The sequence below is a fragment of the Nothobranchius furzeri genome, chromosome 6, assembly GCF_043380555.1.
Source record: "Nothobranchius furzeri strain GRZ-AD chromosome 6, NfurGRZ-RIMD1, whole genome shotgun sequence".
In the NCBI taxonomy this organism is placed as follows: Eukaryota; Metazoa; Chordata; class Actinopteri; order Cyprinodontiformes; family Nothobranchiidae; genus Nothobranchius; species Nothobranchius furzeri.
In genome coordinates, this window is record NC_091746.1 from 80,774,656 (window position 1) to 80,797,235 (window position 22,580).

The 22,580-nt window shown below is 44.0% G+C and overlaps 1 protein-coding gene across 1 annotated transcript in view; it reads left to right on the forward strand.

The window, feature by feature from the left end:
- Positions 1–686: 686 nt before the first annotated feature.
- cxxc4 (CXXC finger 4) overlaps positions 687–22,580 on the forward strand; it is a 42,244-nt gene continuing 20,350 nt past the window's right edge. The window contains exons 1-2 of the mRNA XM_070552838.1: positions 687–1,164; positions 2,627–3,567. Coding sequence (XP_070408939.1) covers positions 2,743–3,567 — 825 coding nt within the window. The 5' untranslated portion in view covers positions 687–1,164; positions 2,627–2,742. The remainder of the gene's footprint in view (positions 1,165–2,626; positions 3,568–22,580) is intronic.

Here is a 22,580-nt window from a genome sequence, read left to right on the forward strand (position 1 = left end):
ATCTTTTTTTTTAACCAATGCACAATATTGGTAAACACGTTTACACGATTCAGGTATCTGAGACTCTTGTGAAGGATTACTGCACTTTATTTTTATTCTTTCAGCTTCATTCTGGGAATAAAACATTTAATCAGGACGTATGTTTTGGTTTTCTTATACGTCTTGGTGCAAAGGTCATTATTATTATTATTGTTAACAATTTTTTCTTTGTATTTGTTTTATTTTATTTTGCCAATCACTCCACAGCCTATGATAAACGCTGAGTTTGGTGAAAACCTGGGACATTAGAGGGGAGTCATAATTTTAACTGGAGCTAATAAACATCAACATGAAGAAAGCAGCGTAGCCTCAGAGGGGATCGGAGGAATAAATGTCGTCAGTTGGAGCTGAAGGCGTTGGGCTGGCCGGCAGGCGGGATTGATAACACGATGCGTCCCGGAGGTCTCGGTAATTATGGCTGTCGTTGGACCGGGGGGGGGGGGGGGGGGGGGGGGGGGGCAAGTGAGGCATTTTATCTTCATCACAGCTTCGCTCCATTCTAATTAATTTGACAACTTTCCCCCAAACCTTATTAAAAGCGCTCCTCCTCCTTTCTCCCCACTAAATGTCCCGTCCTGAAACAGAAATGTTAAAAACACTGCGCGGGGGGGGGGGGGGGGGGGGGTGTCACGCAGCGAGACGCAGATGCTTCCCGGAGATGTTTCTCTCTCGGGGCTCTGAGCCATCCTTACCCCACCCCCTCCCGACAGTGTCTCTGTAGTAATTTCCAGCCAATGATCAGTAGGTGTCCACATCCCTGCTTCCTCACCTCAGCACCAATCAGCCACACACAGCGACAGCCAGGAGACGCGGACCAGGCGCACAGCACAGCCCCAGGATCAGGACAGGAAGCTTCTTCTCCGCCTTTTCACTCCGATTTCCTCGATTGCTCCATATTCATCCTTATTTTTCTTCTGCACCTTTTGGCTCATTCGTGCACTTCTCAGCCCTTGTCTGGTAGCTCGAAGGGAAAGTCGGTCAGAATGCTTCTTTTGTTGTGAAGGCTGAGCGCGCGCGCACTGACACGGTGCGTCTTCTCGCATCTTTTGCGTTATTTCCCCTCCACGCTTCGCCTCGCCGTGATGTTCCGTCCCTGGTAGCGCCTCTTGGAGCTCTTCTCACCTGGTAGGTGACGCTCTTTCTCTCTTCTATTTATCCCTCCATCCCATTCCCCCCTCTCCTCTCATCTCTTCTTCACATCACCATTCCCATTTTTTGTTCATCCACTCTCTCCCTTTTCTGTCCCGATCCCAGCTGCACTTAAATGGGCTCCTATTGGCCCTGTTGCAGCCCACATCTACGCTTGACCTTTGATCTGAACGTGCACCACAGAACAGAGCACACTAAGTGTAATTAATGGCACCATTGCGCAGCATCGGCGCGATGGTTCTTCTTTTCTTCCACTTTTTCGTCTCGTTTTCACTCTCTAAACCTCCCCCTGTCTCTCTTCCTGTCTGTCTCCCTCCAGCTCCGAGTATTGAACATTTCTGTCTCTTGAAACTTTGTTTACAGGCGGAAAATCAATGTCCGTGACTTGATTGCCTTTGGGCTGCGTATTCCGCTCCAGGGGTGAATTGATTAAGTAATAATGACCCCGAGGAGGGTCGATCATTAAGCCAAGGAGGTTTTGTTTACGGGTGGCTGCTGCTTGTTTTGGATATCACATCGACACGAAACGTCCAGATTCAAAAGGGTGGCAGGTTGCACATGGAGACATATGTGCATAAAAACAGGGTCTTAGGCTTTGGTTGCTTATTTGGGCATTAAAAAAAGACCCACAAACAAAGGACATCCATGCAGTATGTGTGCACTTTTAAAATGTATTTTTCCCCCACCGTCATCAGCTTTGGCAATTAAAAAAGAAAGTACCCCACAAAAAAAAAAGGTAATGGGAGTAGGGAGAGATGTGTCTAATGGGCTTTTATCTGTGGAAACCAAATCCAGAGACAGAAGAGAGACAGGGGAAGGAAACACACACACACACACACACACACACACACACACACACACACACACACACACACACACACACCCTATCCTTTAGGCTGCTGACACCATGGTCGGTCTGGTCCATGATCTGGTTGTAAATTCACCGGTAGCCGTCACTGAGGGCTGTCGCTGTAATAGAGGCCATGAATGAGAGACAGGGGGACAGGTTGGACAACCTCTGCTATTGCTGAGACACCAGAAACACAGAATCACAACATTCAAACTCACGTCTAAATCTTTTCTGCTGTCACGTTTTTTGGACATTTGATGAGATTTTTTTTTAAAACTTTCAAAAATGTTAACGCTATTAGATGGCTGTGTCTTTATTTTGAACGCACCCCTGTCTATAATTACTGAGGGTGTGAAAAAGCTTGTTAAAGCTGACAAGAGAGCAAAAAACAATCTTAAAAGTGTGAAAAAAATATTCAGATGAATTTTTATTGTGACAATGCCATGTTGGTCCGCCTTTATGATAAAACGTGTTCTTCACGTGTTTATCTGTTACCGTCTCAGAAAGTTGATGTAAAAAATACATTTACACGTTTTTCTTTCCTGACTTTTTCATGTGTGACAGTTATTTCCTGTTTTCCTCTTTTAGCACCAACGACGACCAACCAGGATGGTGACACATTGTTCGTAACCAGCTCCAGTTTGACCAAGGCCCCTGCAACCTTCACTCTCTCCTGCTAAAACGCCGACAGACGCCCCTCAGTCATGTCTAACATAAACAATGCGCTTTGCATTGAAAATGGACAGAATGCAGATGTGTCCCTCTTACAAAAGGATAATCTTCAGGATGGTGGATTAAGCCAGCTTTTGGATTATAACGCAGAAATGGAAAGGTACAGGTCTTTTGCAAACTTTTATAAAACCAATGGGGCGTTTCCACAGACTGCTAAAATCGCCCGCATCACAACGCCCATTTTTCCCAGTGCCAGAATTGGTATGTCCCCTTGGAACTGTGATACCGCCATGCTCTGGGGAAGGAAATCAGCGGCAATAAACCCTAATAGGACCAGCATGCATAGAAATGACTCCCAGAGGCCGGGGAAGCCTGGCGTGCCGCCAGAGACGCTGCAAATGGCAAATAATAATTTCCTCTCTGCCTTATCCCCCGAACACTGCAGACCTTTAGCAGGAGAATGCATGAACAAGCTGAAATGCGGCGCTGCTGAAGCAGAGATAATGAATCTCCCGGAACGCGTTGGAACTTTTTCCGCTATTCCGGCTTTAGGGGGCATCTCATTACCTCCCGGGGTCATCGTCATGACAGCCCTTCACTCCCCCGCAGCCTCAGCAGCCGTTACAGACAGTGCGTTTCAAATTGCCAATCTGGCAGACTGCCCACAGAATAATTCCTCAGCATCCAGTGGAAACCCAGCGAAGAAGAAAAGGAAAAGGTGCGGGGTGTGTGCACCCTGCAGGCGGCTAATCAACTGTGGTGTTTGCAGCAGTTGTCGGAACCGCAAAACGGGCCACCAGATCTGCAAATTTAGGAAATGTGAGGAGCTGAAGAAGAAGCCAGGCTCATCGCTGGAGGTGAGAACCGGAGCTCTGCTTCCCCTTCTTTTGTCATTATCCCCTTGCACTCTAAAGCATTAACCTTTTCATCCAGTCACGTTCTAAGCTCTTGAAAATTGTTTCCATGCCCACCCATGCCTGAACATCCCCCTGCTTTCTCAAATCTGCCTACCCGCCTAGCCTAATTGGCAGTAATTAGGGGTGTTTGTGCGGAGCACAAGCTGAGCTTGGCTCAGACACCCCTAATTGCTGCCAGTCAGGCTGTGGCTGGAACGCATCCGAACAAGCCCGGGCTTGGCTTTGCTCCAAGCAGGGCTGGGAAATGGTGTTCAGCAGAGAGCCATCTCTCTCTGCACCCGGTCATTTTAACCAATTATGGAAACCGTCTCTGGATGGGGAGAATCAATATCCCACAAAGCCTCAGCTGCTGACCACCAAGAGATGGCGAGAGTGATGGCAGAGCCGCTGATGGCAAGTCTCAAAACAGCCCCCAAGGTTTCTGTGTGTGCACCCGCATGCACGTGTTTACACATGCATTGATCTTTTTCCACATTTGGTTTGAACTGATTGTTCATAGGCAGTGTGTGTGTGTGTGTGTGTGTGTGTCGCGCTGGAGTTTAATGCATCTCAATCTCACGAGGGATACGAATGCAAACAGGTTCATTCCAATTGATTTGTTTAGCTGCCGACATCTGGTTTTAAAGGGCAAAGGCCGAGTGTGATCGTTCGGCTGGAAACGTACTTCTCCTCTCTGTGGCCTGCAGGAGTCTGGGTGGATGTGTTTCCAACAAATCCAACCTGAGGACCGGATCATTTGCTCATTAATTAAGCGATTACACAGAGGAAAACCGGGTTAATTATAAACTATTACCTAATCTTTGACTGGAGGGGGAAACATGCATCACTTCTCCTTAAATATGAACTCAAGATGTCATTTTGTTAGATTATTGTCTTAATCTGTTCTAATTTTTTTATCTGAGCGTTAACTTATACGTGTCGTCTTGTTAATCAGGATGAATTGTGAGAATTGCATCTAAAAGCAGAAGGAGAAACGTTTCATGCGTGCTTAATGTAGTTTTTAGGAAGACTTTGTGACATTTTAAGGAATTTTCATCCTTTTTGCTCCTAAAATCAACTTTCAAATGTTGTATAGAGGAATTTTTGTCATTTCTGTTCTAATGCAACGCCGTGTCATTCATATCTAATATCCCTGATGAAAGTTTGAGAAGGTTTTAATGATTTTTGTCTGAGATCAAAGGAATAAGAGCTTTCCACATTTTTCAAAGATAACTTAAAGCAGATTTTGGATCGAGACGCCTAACATTAGCAGTAGACAAAGCTTTAAGTTTTGTTATCAAAACCCACAAATTTTTATTTTTAATTCTGGTCAAGGTGAATGTCTCACATTATCAGAATGAATCACCTTTTCATGTTTTACAGGACACTTCTCATTCAGAATAATGGGACACTCTGCAACTTTTAAATCATTTTCTTGAGTCAGTGTGTGCTAAAATGATCCTTTAGAGCAGGAGGGCAGGTATCCAGTAGGGGTTTATCTGCCCCAACACCTGTGCAGCAGCTCATCAGGCTCTGCAGAAGCCTGGCAATTACCTGCTGACTGAAATCAGGTGTGTTGAAGCAGAGTTAAAACAAAAGCGTGCTGGATGCCGGCCCTCCTCCTGCTTTAGAGGGGTAATGAAAGGCCACCCAGCCCCTGTCATGCCCTGTGGCCAGAATATTCCACTTGCAGCTCCAGACTGGCGGGTCGCTCTCTTGGGACTGAAGTTTTAGTCTGCTTCCTGCAAGTTTTAGATCATGAACACAGATGATTTGTTTAATTTAGTGATGAATCACTCCTGTAAACACTAAAGAAGGCTGAGGAGACATTTCAGCTGTTAGATTAAGGTGTTAAAAAGACAAACGCACAGCAAGGAGACAGGTTTTTGCTTTTGGTTGTACAAACGTACACTAGGGGGTGCTATAAGCAAGCCAAAACTGCCTAGTTCCACTTTTAAGTAGTGAACACTTTCCTGATTGATTCAAACCTGTCTTTTTTGTAAAACAAAGAAATCAAATAAGAAAACATAATAACAATCTAAAAATGTCCCATGTCCAAGGAAAATTCTTATAAACAAAAAAAGACAATTTCTGCATTCAAATGAAACAGTGCAGACTTGCTGCTTCTTAAACTGAGTTTGAAACAGCGTGCAGGTGATATTTTGACATTTACTGACTTGTTCAGGGTAGTTTGGTCCTGGACTGAAAGTGGAGGCTGCAGACAAACAAACAGGTGCAGAAGAAGCTAAACTCACATTTATAACCTGCAGGTAGACTAACGTTTAGAAAACATCCATTTACAAAGAAAGGTAGAATTACCAAGGGTGTGAAGCCCCCAAACAAATCCACACTTGCTTTTAAAAAGCTCCTTCTCTGACTTCAGTGAACCATAATAAGAACTTTTCCAGCTGTAATTGTTGTTTTTAGGCTCCTCGTTTGTAATTACAGGCGAACCTTCTGCTGCAGAGGTTAAAGGTGATGTATGACATCTACAAACAGGAAGTTACATATGGGAAGGTTGCCCATTTGAACTTCTATAGGTTTTAGTTGTGACGTGTGAAAATCTAGTGCTTCTGCAGCCTCAGAGGGAGAATTTACGACAGACGTGCACACGAGTCTAACACCTCCTCTCCATCACACATAAACGGCCACAAACAGCTGCACACACCAAACCTTTCTCCTTGCAAGAGACGATAAGCTACTGGCAGCTGGTTAGATTTGGCTGTCAGTGCTTTCCACATGGGAATCACCCTGAACTAATTATATCTTAAGCAGCGGTGGAAAATGCAAATCAGAATTTTACTCACACCCCTGAAATCGGAGAGCCAATTTCATCTAATACCCCCTTTAATTTAGCGCGCTAATGCGAGGCCCTGGAGAATTGCCCCGTGTCACCGCTGTGCTGTTCTGCTGCAGATTCTGCTCTGCGTCTCTGCTGCTCTCAGGCTCCAGGATGGATTAGTCTGGCAGATGAATCTCATCTAACCTAACATTTCCCGAGCAGTTACCTTTGCATTAGCGCCAGCTCAGAAGACTCAAAAGGGTTTCACGTTAGCGTTCAAACGCAGCGCTGGCAGGAGGGCGACATGTGCCTTTTCCTTTGTTTACTTTAACCATTTAACTCAAAATCAGCGTTTATGCCATAGAGATGACTTCTGATGATGATTCCTTAGGATGTAAATATGTTTGGTAACTTGTGTCGTTTGTTAAATAGTAAAAATGAACTTGCTTTAAAAGTATGGAACACTGAAAAACAGTTTTTTTAATCTTATTTCTGATTATAATTGGTCACTGCGTTTTTCATGCAGGCTGAACATAAATGCCGTCTCCTATACGCCCATCATCTGCATTAGCTTCTGATTTCTATCAGAAGATAGACGGTGAAACTCTAGGATTAGAAAATCCTAACAGATCTACGTCACCCTGTCACTCAGCATTCACGGCCTCACCTATCTTGACTAACGAAGAGGAAGGTTGGTGTCGGTGGAGCATCCAGGAAACAGCAGAGAACGTCTCGACCAGTAGAAGTAGTTAGCATTAGCAACTCCACCACACAGCAGAACTCCTGCAGGCTTGAGTTATTTGTGGAGATAAAACATCAACGTTGCAGGTCAGTAGTAGAGTTGCGTTGCTGTTGACCAATCAGAGAAGAGATGTCCAAATATCAGTAAAAAGACTCCAAAACTCATACATGAATATGTACAGATGCCCTATTGGGCGCTGGAGAGCGTAACAGCTCGCCGCCATATTGGATGTTTCCTCACTCTGCAAACCCAGTTAGAGTCAACACAGGGTGAGCAGCTATGCCCACTGTTTTGTACAGCCTTTGGTTGCAACCACCATTGCGTTCCAATTCCGGAACTGCGCTGCTCTGGGTGGCTGCATGTTGGAATAGCTCTGTTGAATTGAATTGAGTTGTACTGTTTTCTTAGGACTTCATAGCCTACCTGTTAGGATTTTATATTTTAATTTTATTTATTTTATTTTATTACACTTATATTTCAACTCATGCCATACCATATGTCTGAATTTGTGAAGAAGCATAATAAAATGTATTTTTTAGTTGGGTAAACACCTCCTTAGAAGAATTAAACGCACTGGGGTGAATGGAGACCCATCCAAGATGGCAGCCAGCCACTACAGCTGCTCCAATAGGCAGTACCAGCTCACGGATCCTACGTACACGATGTCTGTGCCAAAACCCCGACTTCTGAAGCTCAGTTGTGACTGACTCACAGATAGGGTTGTGACACCAAAGAGCTGGTTTAAACACAAACAGCAAAATCAGGTTCACTATGTTTCAGTCTCTGATTATGGGTCAATCTGAGTTTAATTGAATATTTAATTTAAATTTTATATGTTAAAATACAACAATACAACTTTACTTGCCTGAAGAAACATGGTTGCTCACAAACAAAACTTGTTTTAAAATGATTAAACAGACCAGACGCAATCATCCAACAATGTACAAAAATTAGAATTAGTGCAAAATGATTTTCTATATAAATACTAAAAAATTAAGTTTTATTAGCAATGGAACAAGAACATGTTTGTTACTGTTTACACCGGTACTGCTGCAGCTAACTGACAGGAATGGTAACAGAAGAAGAGTCTATGTGAGGTACATTTTTCATGCACAAATGCAACTTTTCCTCTTTTTGTGATTTACCTTGTTAAAGTGGTTCCCTGAATAAACAAACTTGCTTTTCATCCAGATCTTGTTTTAATTTTTAAAAGCCACAAAGAACAAATGCGTCTGCACTGGTGCAGGAATACTCTACCAGTCAAATCACAATACACAAACACATCAGTCTGATGATCTTCAAACCCCCCAGTTTTACCTCGAAAACTAACTAATTATACACTTTGATGTGAGAATGGCCTCCTCGTAATGCCGAGTGAGAGTTCACACAAGTGCTGACATCATCGATAGCAACATAGTGTTGTGTTCACACTCATAATGCAACAAAACACATAAAATAACACCCCGATAAGTCACATGTCTCCATTTGCATACAGCGGTGGAGAAAAGGGCAAAGCCAAATCCAGATGAGCAGATTAATCTGTCAATTAATAGATGTCAAAGGCCAGCATCAAGTCGTGTGTAGGAAATCAGCAGCATCCCAGCATACAGGCAGGGACGGACGTTCTCTCTCCCTGTGGTCTGTGTGCGGGGTTGATGTATATGAAATGGTGGAGATGAAGGCGGCGGCGCGGCTGTCTGGAAACCTTTGCTACAGTGATAAAAGACAAGGCCCAAAAAACGGCAGAGGCAGGACCTTGAGGTGAATCGCCTGGATTCAGCTTGCTTAATGAGAGCGGCGCAGCCAAATAGGCAACAGCAGCCAGGTCTAATTTGTTTTAGGTGTGCTCAGAATAGATAAGGGCAAATCGGTGGCCTTCACCCCCATCCCCCAACCTTTGCCTCCCTGGAGATAACACTGAAATGCTCCAAGTCAATCTCCACGAGCTGAGGGAAGAGGAGTTTTAAAAAAAGGGAGCAAAGGAATAACCTCACGGACAAGCGGCCTTTACATCTCTAACTTACTGGATTCATTCAAGCTTAAAAATTAGAAAGTAATTTGGTCCAAGAGGTCTAAAAGCGTGGGGGTGCATGGAGGAAAAAAGAGAAGCGAGGGCGTACGCGGCCCTGCATCTCAACCTAAAGGGCAACGGTAAGCTCCTGTCAAGACAATGGGATTTTGCCATCTGAACCTTCATGCAGACCGCTTAATTATACACGTCTTCCCTGCAAGCAACCCTCAACTACTTAAGAGCACAGGCCCCTTTAGTCACTGTCGTGCCCCTTTTTCTCTCCGACTCGTCGTGCCGTGTGGATTTTCTGTCAGGTCCCATTTGCCCTGAGCAGCTGTCCTCCGTGGGCCGGTGCCGTGCTCGGAAAGGCACAGACGCACGCGGCTGTTAAAGAATTCATCATCTTCCTCACCGCCGCCGCCAATTAAGGCCAAAGCGTAATTGGAGGCGTCTGGACGATGCCCCTTACATTTCATGGTCTGTCGCCTCCACTGCCTCTATTTGATTTAACGTGCGTGGTTCGGTGGCGAAAGAGAACTCGTTTTCATCGTCTTCGTTATGGCAGGGGGAAGACGAGGGTTGAGAGGAAGAGAGATGGGGATGGGGATGGGGGGTGGATGGTAAATAGCAGCCCACAGAGGGTGGACGGCGTGAAAGCGCAGGTGTGGCAGGACGTTAATGCGTGGCACTTTAAATTTTTAACAGATCGGCATAAATTATTGATGCCGACTCAGGATGAGAAGTTAAAAGGTATCTCGTCATTACCGAGAGGCTGGAGAAGTGTGAGAGAAAAATTCTTCAGTAATGGTGCGTAGAATATTGCAGCAAGCTATCGTTAGGATGCCGAATTCTTGACTTCCAAGTTTCTGCTTAAAACACAAAGTAAAACGGGCTTTATTAAAAAGTGCAGAGATAAAATACTGCTTGAATTCGTAAAGTTGACGATCAGTTTCATGTGAATTTTTGATAATTAGTTCATGCGTCTCGGGATTCTGTGACCAGAGGAGGAACTTTTTGTTTTATATCGCTTTTGAAAATTGTTTCCCTGCCAAATGGTTCCACCCAACGTTGTCACGTGACTCTTTGTGAAAAGGCTTCAGAAGGCTGTATTTTACACAAAACCACAATCTCTTTTTAATTGCATCAAAGTAGTTTTGGTGGGTTTGCCAAACCAAACTGTGAGCTGGAGCAAAAAAAAAGTAAAAAGAAAGAAAAGTAAACAAGGGTTTGTGTCAGGACTCATTGCTGGAGCTCTGCCATTCTAGTTTAAGAGTGGAAGATGCTACACGGGGCCAAATCTGAATCTTTGCACTGAAATGATATTTCTAGTTTTTAGATATCTAAGATAACAACATCTGATCTGTCAAAACAAGAAAATGTTTATTGACACTTTAAGGTTTTTTTTTGCTGTCTGATTTTTAAATGCAGCAAACAAACAGCTGAGATCTTAAGTGAGTTTCTGAGGAAAGCTAATGAACAGTTAGCGTCTAACCTGAAGATAGATCTTTGACATCAATTTGGGAAAATAGAGTTCAGTGGATTGACGCGCTAATGGCTAGTCAAATTAAGGCCATTTTCAAAGTAGATTATTACATTTAAGAAAAATCCTGAAATCTCTAAAAATGTCACTGTGGTTTTTGACATTTCATAGACTTTTATGCAGTCGTACATGGTTATTCACACAGAATAATTATTTACAGCAAAATAAGTGGAAGATCCGTACCTCTTCTTGTGGGGATTTCATATTTCTGCCTGCAATAATCATGTAATGTGTTACTGAAGACAGTCTCAAGGTTTAGAATAATGTAAAATAGATTACACACAAGGCCCGTTTCCACTGCTGGAATTTCTGGTTATTTACCAGACCTTCGTGGCATACAAATGTCTCCATTCCACTGGGATGGTCCATTTTCTCGCTCATTTTAGGAACCAGCAGAGTACCTGAACTGGGGTGTGTGTGGGGGTTAGCAATAGCTCAACAGGTAGAGCGGGTTGTCCAGTAATCGGAAGGTTGCAGGTTCGATCCTGGCTCTGGACAGAGAGTTCTGCTGTTGTTCTTGCTGTCCTTGGGCAAGACACCTAACCCACCTTGCCTGCTGGTGGTGGTCGGAGGGACAGGTGGCGCCTGTGCTCGGCAGCCCCGCCTCTGTCAGGGCAGCTGTGGCTACATCGTAGCTCATCACCATCAGTGTGTGAATGGATGAATGATACACTCTAGTGTAAAGCGCTTTGGAGTCTGAGAGGCGCTATACAAGTGCAGGTCATTTATCATTTATTACTGACTCAGTAAAAAATTGCATCTGCAGATGTCGCCAAACAACTGGCATTTGTAAAATTGAAAGGTGTCATTTTAAAATCGCCATTTCAAACTCCCAACACCAAGAAATGCATCTGAAACCCTCCGCGACAACATAATTCATTACAGAGCGCCTTAAAAAACGATTCTTCTTCTGGGTGTTGAATGCTGCTTTGTACGTCATACAGCTGCGCTCCTCGTCTCCCGAATGGTTTAAATTACTGCGTACTTCTGCAGAATAAAACCTTTAATGTTATTAAAGAGCAAGTAACCCCCTATAAGAAACTTACTCCACTCCCATGTCATGTTTGAAAAATGCAACAAATGCTGTTGCCTGACAGACCGAGAAGGCGGAGCCACTAACAAATACACACAGACAGGCTCACAACAGCATTGTGACATCATGATGTACCATTTAACGTCATTGTGCACCTCTTAGCTAATAGTGGTGGCAGATTTAAATTCAAATGTAGTGAAGGGTTTTTACCTGACCACGGCACAACACTGACAGTTTTAGGCAGAATGTTAAAATTTTACTCATTTTGAAATGAGTTTTCCCTGCAGAGTGTCCGGGCTCTCCCTTAGAGACATGGTGAGAAGCTCAGCCATCTGGGAGGGGCTCGGAGTCAGTTCGTTGCTCCTTCACATCGAGAGGAGCCAGTTGAGGTGACTCGGGCATCTGATCAGGATGCCTCCTGGACGCCTCCCTGATGAGGTTTTCCGGGTACGTCCAACCGGGAGGAGGCCTAAAGGGAGACCCAGGACACATTGGAGGGACTGTGTCTCTCACCTGGCCAGGGAATGCCTTGGGATTCCCCCGGAAGAGCTGACCCAAGTGGCTGGGGAGAGGGAAGTCTGGTCCTCTCAACTTAGGCTACTGCCCCCGCAACCCGACTCCGGATAAGCGGAAGAAAATGGATGGATTGATGGACATTAAAATTTTAACTAAGATGCACTGAAGTGCTAATTTATTGACTCCACATGTCTACAGCACAATTAGACACTCATTTATGTAGTTCATCAGCAAATAGAAGTAGATTTGGGGGTGACTTGCTCTTTAATGTTTGTGGACGCCCTTTGGCACTGAATTAGTGGCGATATGCTGACATCTTAGCAAAGATGTTTTTTTTTTATGAAGACACAACAACTGAGAGGACTGAGCCATCGTATCTCCTGGTCACTTTTCTCCCTCCCAGAAATTTTCCAGAATATGTAGTGGAATGCCACTATAATCGGTGACTGCTCCACTAGGATTGACAGCTTCTAGTTTGGTCAGAAGTAGTCTATGCTTCTCTGAACTGAGGTTTTTGATGGAGTTGATATTCACCATAGCTAACATGTTAATTTACTAGATCTTAAAATAAACAATTTTATCCTTTCCAATGAAACCCACTTTCAATTATTACAAGATAACCCTTGAATGTAGTAGTATAGCCCAAATCTCCCCCCTTAGAAGCGCCTCTAGTTTAACCTATGCTTCTATGAGCAGGGGTTTGAAAAGTTGCAGCACTGATAAGTTGGGTGAAAAGTTGGTTCAGTCTTCTGTTGAGCCATTGATGAGTTAGTAGAGGACCAAAATGAAGACACAGGACAGTCAAAGCATTAACAGGAAAGGATGAAGAGGGAATGAATTAGACAGAGCAGGCAGTAAGGCAACAAAAGTAGGTGTTTTTTTGAGCCATGTCCACACAAAAAGAGAGATACCGTTACCCACAGTGTGTTGGTCATCTGTATCATGGTCCACTACAATCACTTTGTTAATGTAAAAAATATTCTTGAAATAACCCAGAATAAACTCTTGCTTTACAAAAATTGCACACATTTGCACACAAAAGGAAATTGATCACCAGAAAGCTCAAAGTTTCCCCCAAACAATGATTACATGGAAATATAACTACATTCTCCAAGTGTTTGGCCACATTACACTCATGTTTAGAGCTTTACTTGGCATGTATTTTTCTAACAAGCTGCTGATGACACCAACCACCCACAGAGCAATTTAAAACCAGCTGTGCCACTTTCATGTATCAGGCATTGTGTCCCAGAAAAGTAGAGCATCAGGATATATGTGTCTTCTCCTCCGATTTTCCTGCCACCTGCATTTAGGTTGTCCTGCAAAATAACCTATTAACCCTTACCCTACTTCAACAAAAAAGGCAGATGCACATACCACACACACCATCATTGTCTAAAGTTAAGGTTACGGTTAAAGAAACCATGTTTTACTCATCTTTTTTAAATAAATATGATCAGTAACTCAGAATTTGTCGTGCAGGCTGAACATGAAAAAAGTGTTCTGCATTAGTTTCTGATATAAAATAGAAAAGCCTGACAGATCGACATCACTTAACATTCATGGACTCACCCATCTTAACTTGCAATGAAAAATGGCCTGTATTTGATATAGCGCCTTCTAGAGTCCTGGAACCCCCCAAGGCGCTTTACAACACAATCAGTCATTCACCCATTCACACACACATTCACACACTGGTGGGGATGAGCTACAATGTAGCCACAGCTGCCCTGGGGCGCACTGACAGAGGCGAGGCTGCCGAGCACTGGCGCCACCGGTCCCTCCGACCACCACCAGCAGGCAACGTGGGTTAAGTGTCTTGCCCAAGGACACAACGACAGCGACAGACTGAGCGGGTCTCGAACCTGCGACCTTCCGATTGCGAGGCGAGCACTTAACTCCTGTGCCACCGTCGCCCCATAAAAAAAGGCTGTTGTTGGTTTAGCGTCCAGGAAACAGCAGCAGCTGTCAGCATTAGCAACTCCACAGCACAGCAGAACTCCTCCAGACGTGTTATTTGCGGAGATAGAACATCCACGTCGCAGAGCAGACATAGTCAGTGGTAGAGTCATGTTGCTGTTAGCCAGTCAGACGTGAGAGGTCAGAATATCAGGAAACAATACTCCAAATCCTGCCGTCTTCTGCTACTTATGTTTATGTTTATTCATTTAGCAGACGCTTTTATCCAAAGCGACTTACAATTTATAACCTATAGGGCGTGTTGTGATCTGCGGGGGAAGCCGGAGTACCCGGAGGAAACCCACGCATGCATGGGGAGAACACGCAACTCCACGCAGAAAGGCCGCAGCTGAGTTTCGAACCTGCAACCTTCGTGCTGCGAGGCAACAGTGCTAACCACTGTGCCACCATGCAGCCCAGTTCAATTCTAAGTCCTCAAACAGGTGCACCTGAGTTTTTTCCCCCCACAGAACGACTTACAGGCATTCATTCCTACTAGAAACGACTGCAGCTGTATTAAAATATGAGTGAACTTGCTCTTTGATGTAAAATCTGCAAGTGGTTTTGTCATCTGCTAATTTTGATTTAGTTTAATTTGTTTTAGCTCAAGTTGTTTTAACCACGTTTCAGAGATATTAATACAATCAAAGGTTTATAGTTATGAATGTGTGTGTGTGTGTGTGTCACTCATCCTGGAAAGAGCGGTGTGAAAGTAAATATGTGAATGGCACTTTGTGATCAGAGAAGCTGTTCGGTTTGGTCTAAGCACCTCCGTTTCTGCAAGTCAAATCCTAGCATGCTGCCACCCCCTCTATTGTGGCTCTGGCCGTCTCAGGTTATGAATATTTCATGATGAGCATCTGACACCGTGCCCAGAGAGAGATTTCAATATTTTTTTCTGTTACAAACCCCGGGGTTAGAATGTGTCAAAGGTGTGAATTCACCCTGTGGTCTGCCAGAAAACGGAAGGATTTATAACGCCCCAGTCAGGAGGATTTAGATTTTTTTGCTCCTGACTCCTGAGCAGAGAGCTCTTTTGTCCTCCTCTGACTTCCTCTCCCTCCTCCGTCCTCAGCAGATAGACCGTTGAGCTGTTCACAGTTTGTTGACACTTTAAATGATCTGTCTGTGGCGTTCTGTTGAGGGGAGAAAAGATTCCAGTCTGCTCAGAGAGCAAGCTGTGTTTTTACAAACTACGACCTGTTTGTCTGATCAGAGCCGAGATGGAACAACAGGAGGGGAGTCTTGCTGGATTTGTCCGGTCTTAAACCCTGCCTTTAGCATGTTACCTTGGAAGTCAATAATATCTCCCTTGTTTCCATCTTGGTGATCCCTAATCTTCCAATTTAACTTCTGCCACTTTGTAACTCCTGTAATTGCTTCAGGTAGAACACCGGTCTTTTGATTGAAATCAGATTACTTAATTTCATGTCTTCTTTCTCAGGGAGGGACATTTTGCTGCGGGATAGAAATAGACTAAATAGACTGAAGTTGTTATTTTAAATGACATGTTAGTCTTGCTGAAGATGAACTGGTTCCATCAGGCTGAAGCACAGATAATGCAATAGGTACCTGACTGCATAAACGGCTCCGCTGAGCTGATGCCAGTAACTACCGGAAGTGATGAGACTGCGGAGGCGGTCCTCTGATAGCATCATTGCCACAAACATGTGTCGCACCATCAACCAGTATAGTACCAAAAAAGCTGTGCTGCAGCGTTGTTGCTGTCCATTCCTTCATTGTGCGTGTCCTGTTTTAACCTTGTCTGCTTGACTACCGCCCGTGTTTGTTTTCTATTTGTGTTGCTATAAGCTAACCGGAAGAATGCCGACCTGAAAGGGCGCATGTTGCCACCTCCTGTACCGGAGTGCAATGAACTTCATTTGAGAGTTCAGTTTTCTAATGTAAGCTAGGATAAAGGCTCCCATTTTTATTTTTATTTTTGCTTTAGATCGATTTAGATGCACAGGTAAACACACTGAGTGTGTGTACATGCAGTAAGGGAAAACCCAGTTATTGCCTTAGTCCGACTTTTTACAAACATGTAAACGCCTTAGTGCGACTGAAGTTCAAGCAAACAGGACAAGTAATTACTGAGCTAAGATACCCAGATCACGCAGTTTTAAAACCCTAAAACATCTCATCCCAGCTCAGCTGAGCTATGAAAGAACGTGATGTCTGCATAAATCTGTCATGCGACACCATCAAACAGTGGACTACAACCAGATAAGCTGTGCTGCAGCGTTGTCGTTCATTCCTTCGGCCAATGTGCACATCCTGCTAATTATCTTTCTGCTTCACTCCCACCAGCGTTTATGTACTATTTGTGTGCTGCCATAGGCTAACCAGAAGTATGCTGACACTAACAGGAGCATGTCGCCACCTACTGTGGCAGAGTATGCACATCATTCAATCATTTGATTTTCTAATGGACATGTAAACTTGGATAAAGGCTTCCACTCTGGTTAAGGTATTAGCTCGACTTAGATGTGCATGCAACCATGAATGCCCTAAGATCTGCACATAGCAGTAGAGCTTAAGCCAGTGTGTCACTGGGAATAGGCGTGTCACATTGCTAACAATGTTCACACGGGAGTTCCCAAAATGTACTTGCAAGGGTTGTGGTCCGATGTAAAAGTTGTAAAGACCAGTTTAGTGCGATTCTAATGATTATTTGCAAATGTAAGATTTTTGTTTCCAACTTGTTGCCAGCCGTTGCAGCCCAGTAAGATACTGGCTTTGGTTGCCATCAACATGAAGCTTTTTACCTAGGCCACAAACCCACCATGCATTGCAATGGTGTTAGCAAGGTTTCCTCCATGTAGCTGCATCTAAATGCGATCCGAGAACCGTGCCAGGATGGGGCTCCTGGGTATTTGTAGAAGTGTCATGACTGGTGGAAGGCGTCTAACCCAAGACATGCAGAATCAGCACAGAGTCAGAAGGTAAGAAATAAAAGTCTTTTATTACAAACGAGAACTAAAGGAGCACTGGAAAATCAGTGAGTGATGCCGTGGGCGAAAGTCCAAAGTTCTAGCTCAGCGAGCTGTGGGGGTAGTGGGGAGCCGGGGTGGATGAGTGTGGAGACCCAGCCGGGCGGGAGGTGAGGCAGCAGAGAGGGGAGATCAGGAGCTGAGGAGGAGGATGGGACGTGGAATGAAGATCCGTAGTTCTTTAGCTGAATAGTGAAGGTGTGGTGAAAATCCTAGGAGGGCAGACAGAACAGGGTTTCAGGAGCAAGTTCAAAATCGTAATCCAAAAACTGTCCAAGGTCAAAAATCCAAACAAGCAAGAGCAAAACTACTAGGAGCAAAACGAATACGAGTGGCAGGCGTTACCATAACTGAAGTAATCATCCAGCTTCAAGCGGTGTCTCCATCCTCCTTTTAAACCCAACTCTAAATGATTAACTCGGCACAGCTGGTGCCCCTCCGCTCCTCACCTGTGGAACACAGAACCCCAAAGATGGTTAGTTGAGAGGGAGCACTCACCTCGACCCGAGAACGATGACAAGAAGGTTCAATATGAAAATGCTCTGCTGACATGTGATGAGGAAGCTGGAGAGCAGTTCAGGGACGATGGAAAATAGCAGAAATAAACTTTTCTTTTTAATGTAAGGAGGAAGGCAGCCTTCACTCTGAAGGCGAATTTCCAAATTTGCGATGAGCAAACAAAGTTTCAAAAGGTCGTGAAGGTCATGAGGTCCTAGCTCAGGGGTGTCCAGAGGTTTTTTGTTTGTGAATATCCAATATTATATCATGTAAATCCGTCAAAAGCAACGTCCTCGGAATGAACCACCTCACTTTATCTATTTATCTTTTATCCAGGCTTTTATGAACATTTCTATACATGCAACAGCGTTCTGTTTAAAAAGGGGTGAACATGTTACAAATCCATGTATATTTAGCCACTTTTGTCTATTTCACAACTGCAGCACTTGTGCTAAAATGAAGCAGAAAACTGTTGTGAGAAAAAAAAGGCTTTACATTGTTTGGTTTCACACAGAAACATCTGACCCCCATCACTGTGGTTTTCTGCTGGTGGCAGAAAGCGACCGTCATGACAGCCTGATGAGGTTGTTAACGTTACGTGTCTCGTGTCTGAGGAGGCCTTCTCATTCACACCTGAGTCAGCGGCTGAAAAGATCATTCCTAATGAATGGCTCTTGATTAGTGGAGAGAGTCTGTGATGCTTTAATTCAGATTTTTTTTTTTGGTCTAATTTGAGCCCGGTACTCATATCGAGGAAGAGCAAAAGCGCGCTTGTGTCGATTCTCTTTTTTAACTCAAACCAGGAGCAGATCGGAAGGTCTTCTGCTTTCTCTGTAATGTTACTTTATTTCTCACTATCACAGAATCTCTTTCAGTGAGACTTGAGCAACAACTTTCCTTTAATAATTCTCTTTTATTGCCAGAAATATTTTGACCCAGAGCCCTCACACCTGCACAAAATAAAGTGATATCCTAACAGCAGTGACACGCTCAGCTGAACCTGCTGAGCCCGTCTGAAGCCCTCTGACAGGAAGGGACATGGGCAGCAGCACCAGACTTTATTTACGGCTGCAGACACTAAAACATCATCACAACAAAGCCAGGTCACCATCACTGTGATTTTGTGGCCTCCTTTAGCTCCCTCAAACATGTGTAGGTTGTGCAGATCACAGACATCATATCTGTAGATGCCCCGTGGACTGTCAATGCCTAGAGGAGCTGCCATCTTGGATGGGTCTCTATTTGCCCCAAGTGCATTTATTTCTATTGAGGAAGGAGCTTAAACCAACTAAAAACACGTTTTGTCAAGCTTTTTCACAAAATCAGACACATGTTATGGCATGATATCCAACCATCTATCCATCCATTCTCTTCCGCTTTTCCGTAGTCGGGTCGCGGGGGCAACAGCCTAAATCGAGAGGCACAGACTTCCCTCTCCTCAGCCACTTGGGCCAGCTCTTCTGGGAGAACCCCAAGGTGTTCCCTGGCCAGGCAAGAGACATAGGCCCTCCGGTGTGTTCTGGGTCTCACTTTAGGTCTCCTCCCAGTTGGACATGCCCGGAAAACCTCACCAGGGAGGCGTCCAGAAGGCCGTGGACTGGCAATGCCTAGAGGAGCTGCCATCTGAACTGGCTCCTCTCGATGTGGAGGAGCAGCGGATCTACTCTGAGCTCCTCCCTAATGACCGAGCTTCTCACTCTATCTCTTAAGGGAGAGCCCAGCCACCCTGTGGAGAAAACACATTTCGGCCGCTTGTATCCGCAATCTTGTTCTTTCGGTCTCTACCCAAAGCTCATGACCGTAGGTGAGTGTAGGAACGTAGATCGACCGGTGAACCGAAAGCTTTGCCTTCTGGCTCAGCTCTCTCTTTACAATGACAGACCGGCACAACAGGCGCATCACTGCAGTCGCAGCACCAATCCGCCTATCGATCTCACGCTCCAGCTTTCCCTGACTCGTAAACAAGACCACGACATACTTAAACTCCTCCACTTGGGGCAGGACCTCATCCCTGACCTGGAGAAGGCATTATACCCTTTTCCGACTTAAGACCTTAGTCTCGGACTTAGAGGAGCTGAGTCTCATCCCAGCTGCTTTTCACTCTGCTGCAAACTGCTCCAGCGAAAGCCGGAGATCACGTTCTGATGAAGCAAACAGGACCACATCATCTGCAAAAAGCAGAGAACCAATCCTGCGGTTGAAGTATGGCATAATAATTAAAATACAAATATAATTAATCAACATAAGCGATTAGCGCTGTTGCCTTGTAGCAAGATGATTCTGGGTTCACATCTCGGCCTGGGGTCTTTCTGCAAGGAGTTTGCATGTTCTCCCTGCGTATGCATGGGTTCTCTCCGGGTTTCTCCAGCTTCTTCCCACAGTCCAAAAACATAACTGTCAGGTTATATGGTCTGTCTAAATTGTCCTTAGGTGTTTGTGTGTGTGTGTATGTGGGTCTCTGTGTTGCCCTGTGGTGGACTGGCAATCTGTCCAGGGTGTACCCCGCCTGTTTGCCTGTTGGCTGCTGGAGATAGGCACCAGCCAACCTCGCAACCCTGCAAGGACAAGCGGGTTCAGATAATGGATGGATGGATGGAAATTTAAATACATTAAAATACAACATCCCATCAGGTAGATAGTAATCCCACATGATTTTGTTTTCAATAGTATGGGCATAGGTACTCACTATGTGTTGACTTTGGAGAATGAGGAGACCCATCCAATATGGCGTCGACACAGTTACCCTTTTTCCAGAGCCCAATGGGGTGTCTGTGTCTTCATGTTTATGGTGCCGATGTTCACTCTGGTTTTAGCTCTTTGCTTCACCTTTTACTCACTTACTTTTACTTCCGGTCTCCACCATGATGCCAATAAAAAAAAATAATCAACCTTCTACTTCTTCTTCTACAGCTATTTCCATAAAGCAGGTAGAGATCCCCCACTAGTGTTCCTAAATGTCCCACTAACTATTAAGGGCAGTTTCTGGTCAGCAGAAGGCTACAGAGTACTGTCAAATGTGAAGTTTCTCAAGTTTCCAGCTCAAGAACCACTGAAACCAATTTGAAAGCAATAACTTTAAGTGTTCAAAACTAGTGCTGCGTTAACTTAAAATCTGTGAAACAAGCAATTTTCCATAGACTCATGTTTTTTTTTAAAGATCAGATTAAAAAACACATCTACTTCACCAAGTCATTCACAGAAGTACCGGTAAAGCATTTTTAAATTCACAGAGCAGATTGCGTTGACTCTCATTTACCTGAGTGAAGCCAAACTCAGCTGTGGGTATTTTCTAATCCTAATCTAAACACGGAGCTGATTTATTCTAAACATGCAGAGATTTGTGTGTGGACCTTCCACGTTGAATGGCTGCTACACAGATGCTGAGAAATCTGCTCGAAAACAAGAAGGCCCGCTCCGTGTACTTTGCATTTCAATTTAACATTTCAGAGAACTGGCAGCATGGTGCCTCGCTCGGCCCTCGCTTCGTTACATCCACATGGTTTCTCGTTGAGCTCTCTGATGCCTCTTCGCTACTCAAAGCGCTGCGACTTGGCTGGGAAATTGGGGATTTCCATGCCAGGTCCCTCAGGTATCCAAACACCCGCACGGATCCTCCCTGCTCCTCACCTGTTCTCCATCGTTTTATGCCTCTCTTCCTGCTCACTGCCCGGAGATCCTCTCTCAGAGCTTTATTGCACTCTTTCCCTAATTTCCCAGAAATCCCTGCTGCACCTTAAAACCACACACCTTTTTTTTGGTCACAAACATGTGATGAGTGTGGTGTCATCTCACTTTTAACGTCAACACTTCTCTCATCACACACGCGTATTACTAGTAGTTTGTTGGGTGAGAAGATGAGACAGAAACAAATAAATAAAAACAGCATGTTACTGTTGATCAAAGCTTCCACCAGTTCCTAACTTGATGATGCTGATTCTTAGAAACTGGTTTAAATTTATCTTTCACTTAAAGTCTGCTTCATGATTTATGGCTACTTTTTCCACAGGAAATGTAAAAAAAAAACTTGATTTTTGTGTAAATCCGCAAATAGTTACGTAAACAATAACATAGATATGTTAATTTGTTTTAATAATTAAGTAATTAAGTCAGGATCTGTGACTGAACACATTACTCACGTCTAGTACAACTGCGTTTCACACATATTCAGCTGAAAGTTGCATTCGCCAGCGTCAGCAGAGCAGAAGAAGAACTTCTATCTACTTTGTTAAGACCAGAGAGAGGCTGAGGTTTCTGCTGAAAACCCAAAGTCAAACACAGCCCATCTGTTGTGGTGCTGAAGACTGACAGGAGCAGGTTTTCTAAAATAAACAACTGAAATATGGTAAAAGTGAGGATTTTTGAAAAATGTACCACATTTTCTGCACGGGCATTAAACATCTTGTTGGTGTCTCAAACAGGTCTTCAAAGCAAATATGTGTCATTGTCATTTTTAGGAGATCACCGGTTATAATAAATAATTTATATTAAATCTGGCCATTTTAAAAGGCATTTAGAAAGCGTCCTGGCCAGCCTTTGTTTGAAGAAATAAAGTTGACATCCGGTAGGATTGATGAGCTAATGGCTAGTTTGGGGACAGCCAGGGCTAAACTGTCTTTATGCCAACTTAAAGTTATTCAGATCTCCTAAATTTTAATTCAAACGTTTTTTTAAAAACAATATTAAATGTGCTACGCAAGCTAACATCCTGGTTTCTGGTTGTAATTCAAATAGGATGACCTACAAATTTATTTATTTAATTTTTATTTTCACACATTTTCATGTCACGCGCACTAAACAAAGCATCGCCTTTTAAATCTGCAATGAAATACAGTTGCAGTGAGAAGTTTTCAACTTGATCAAATTGACTGAAACTTAAAAGACGAGATTAAAATTATTCCTT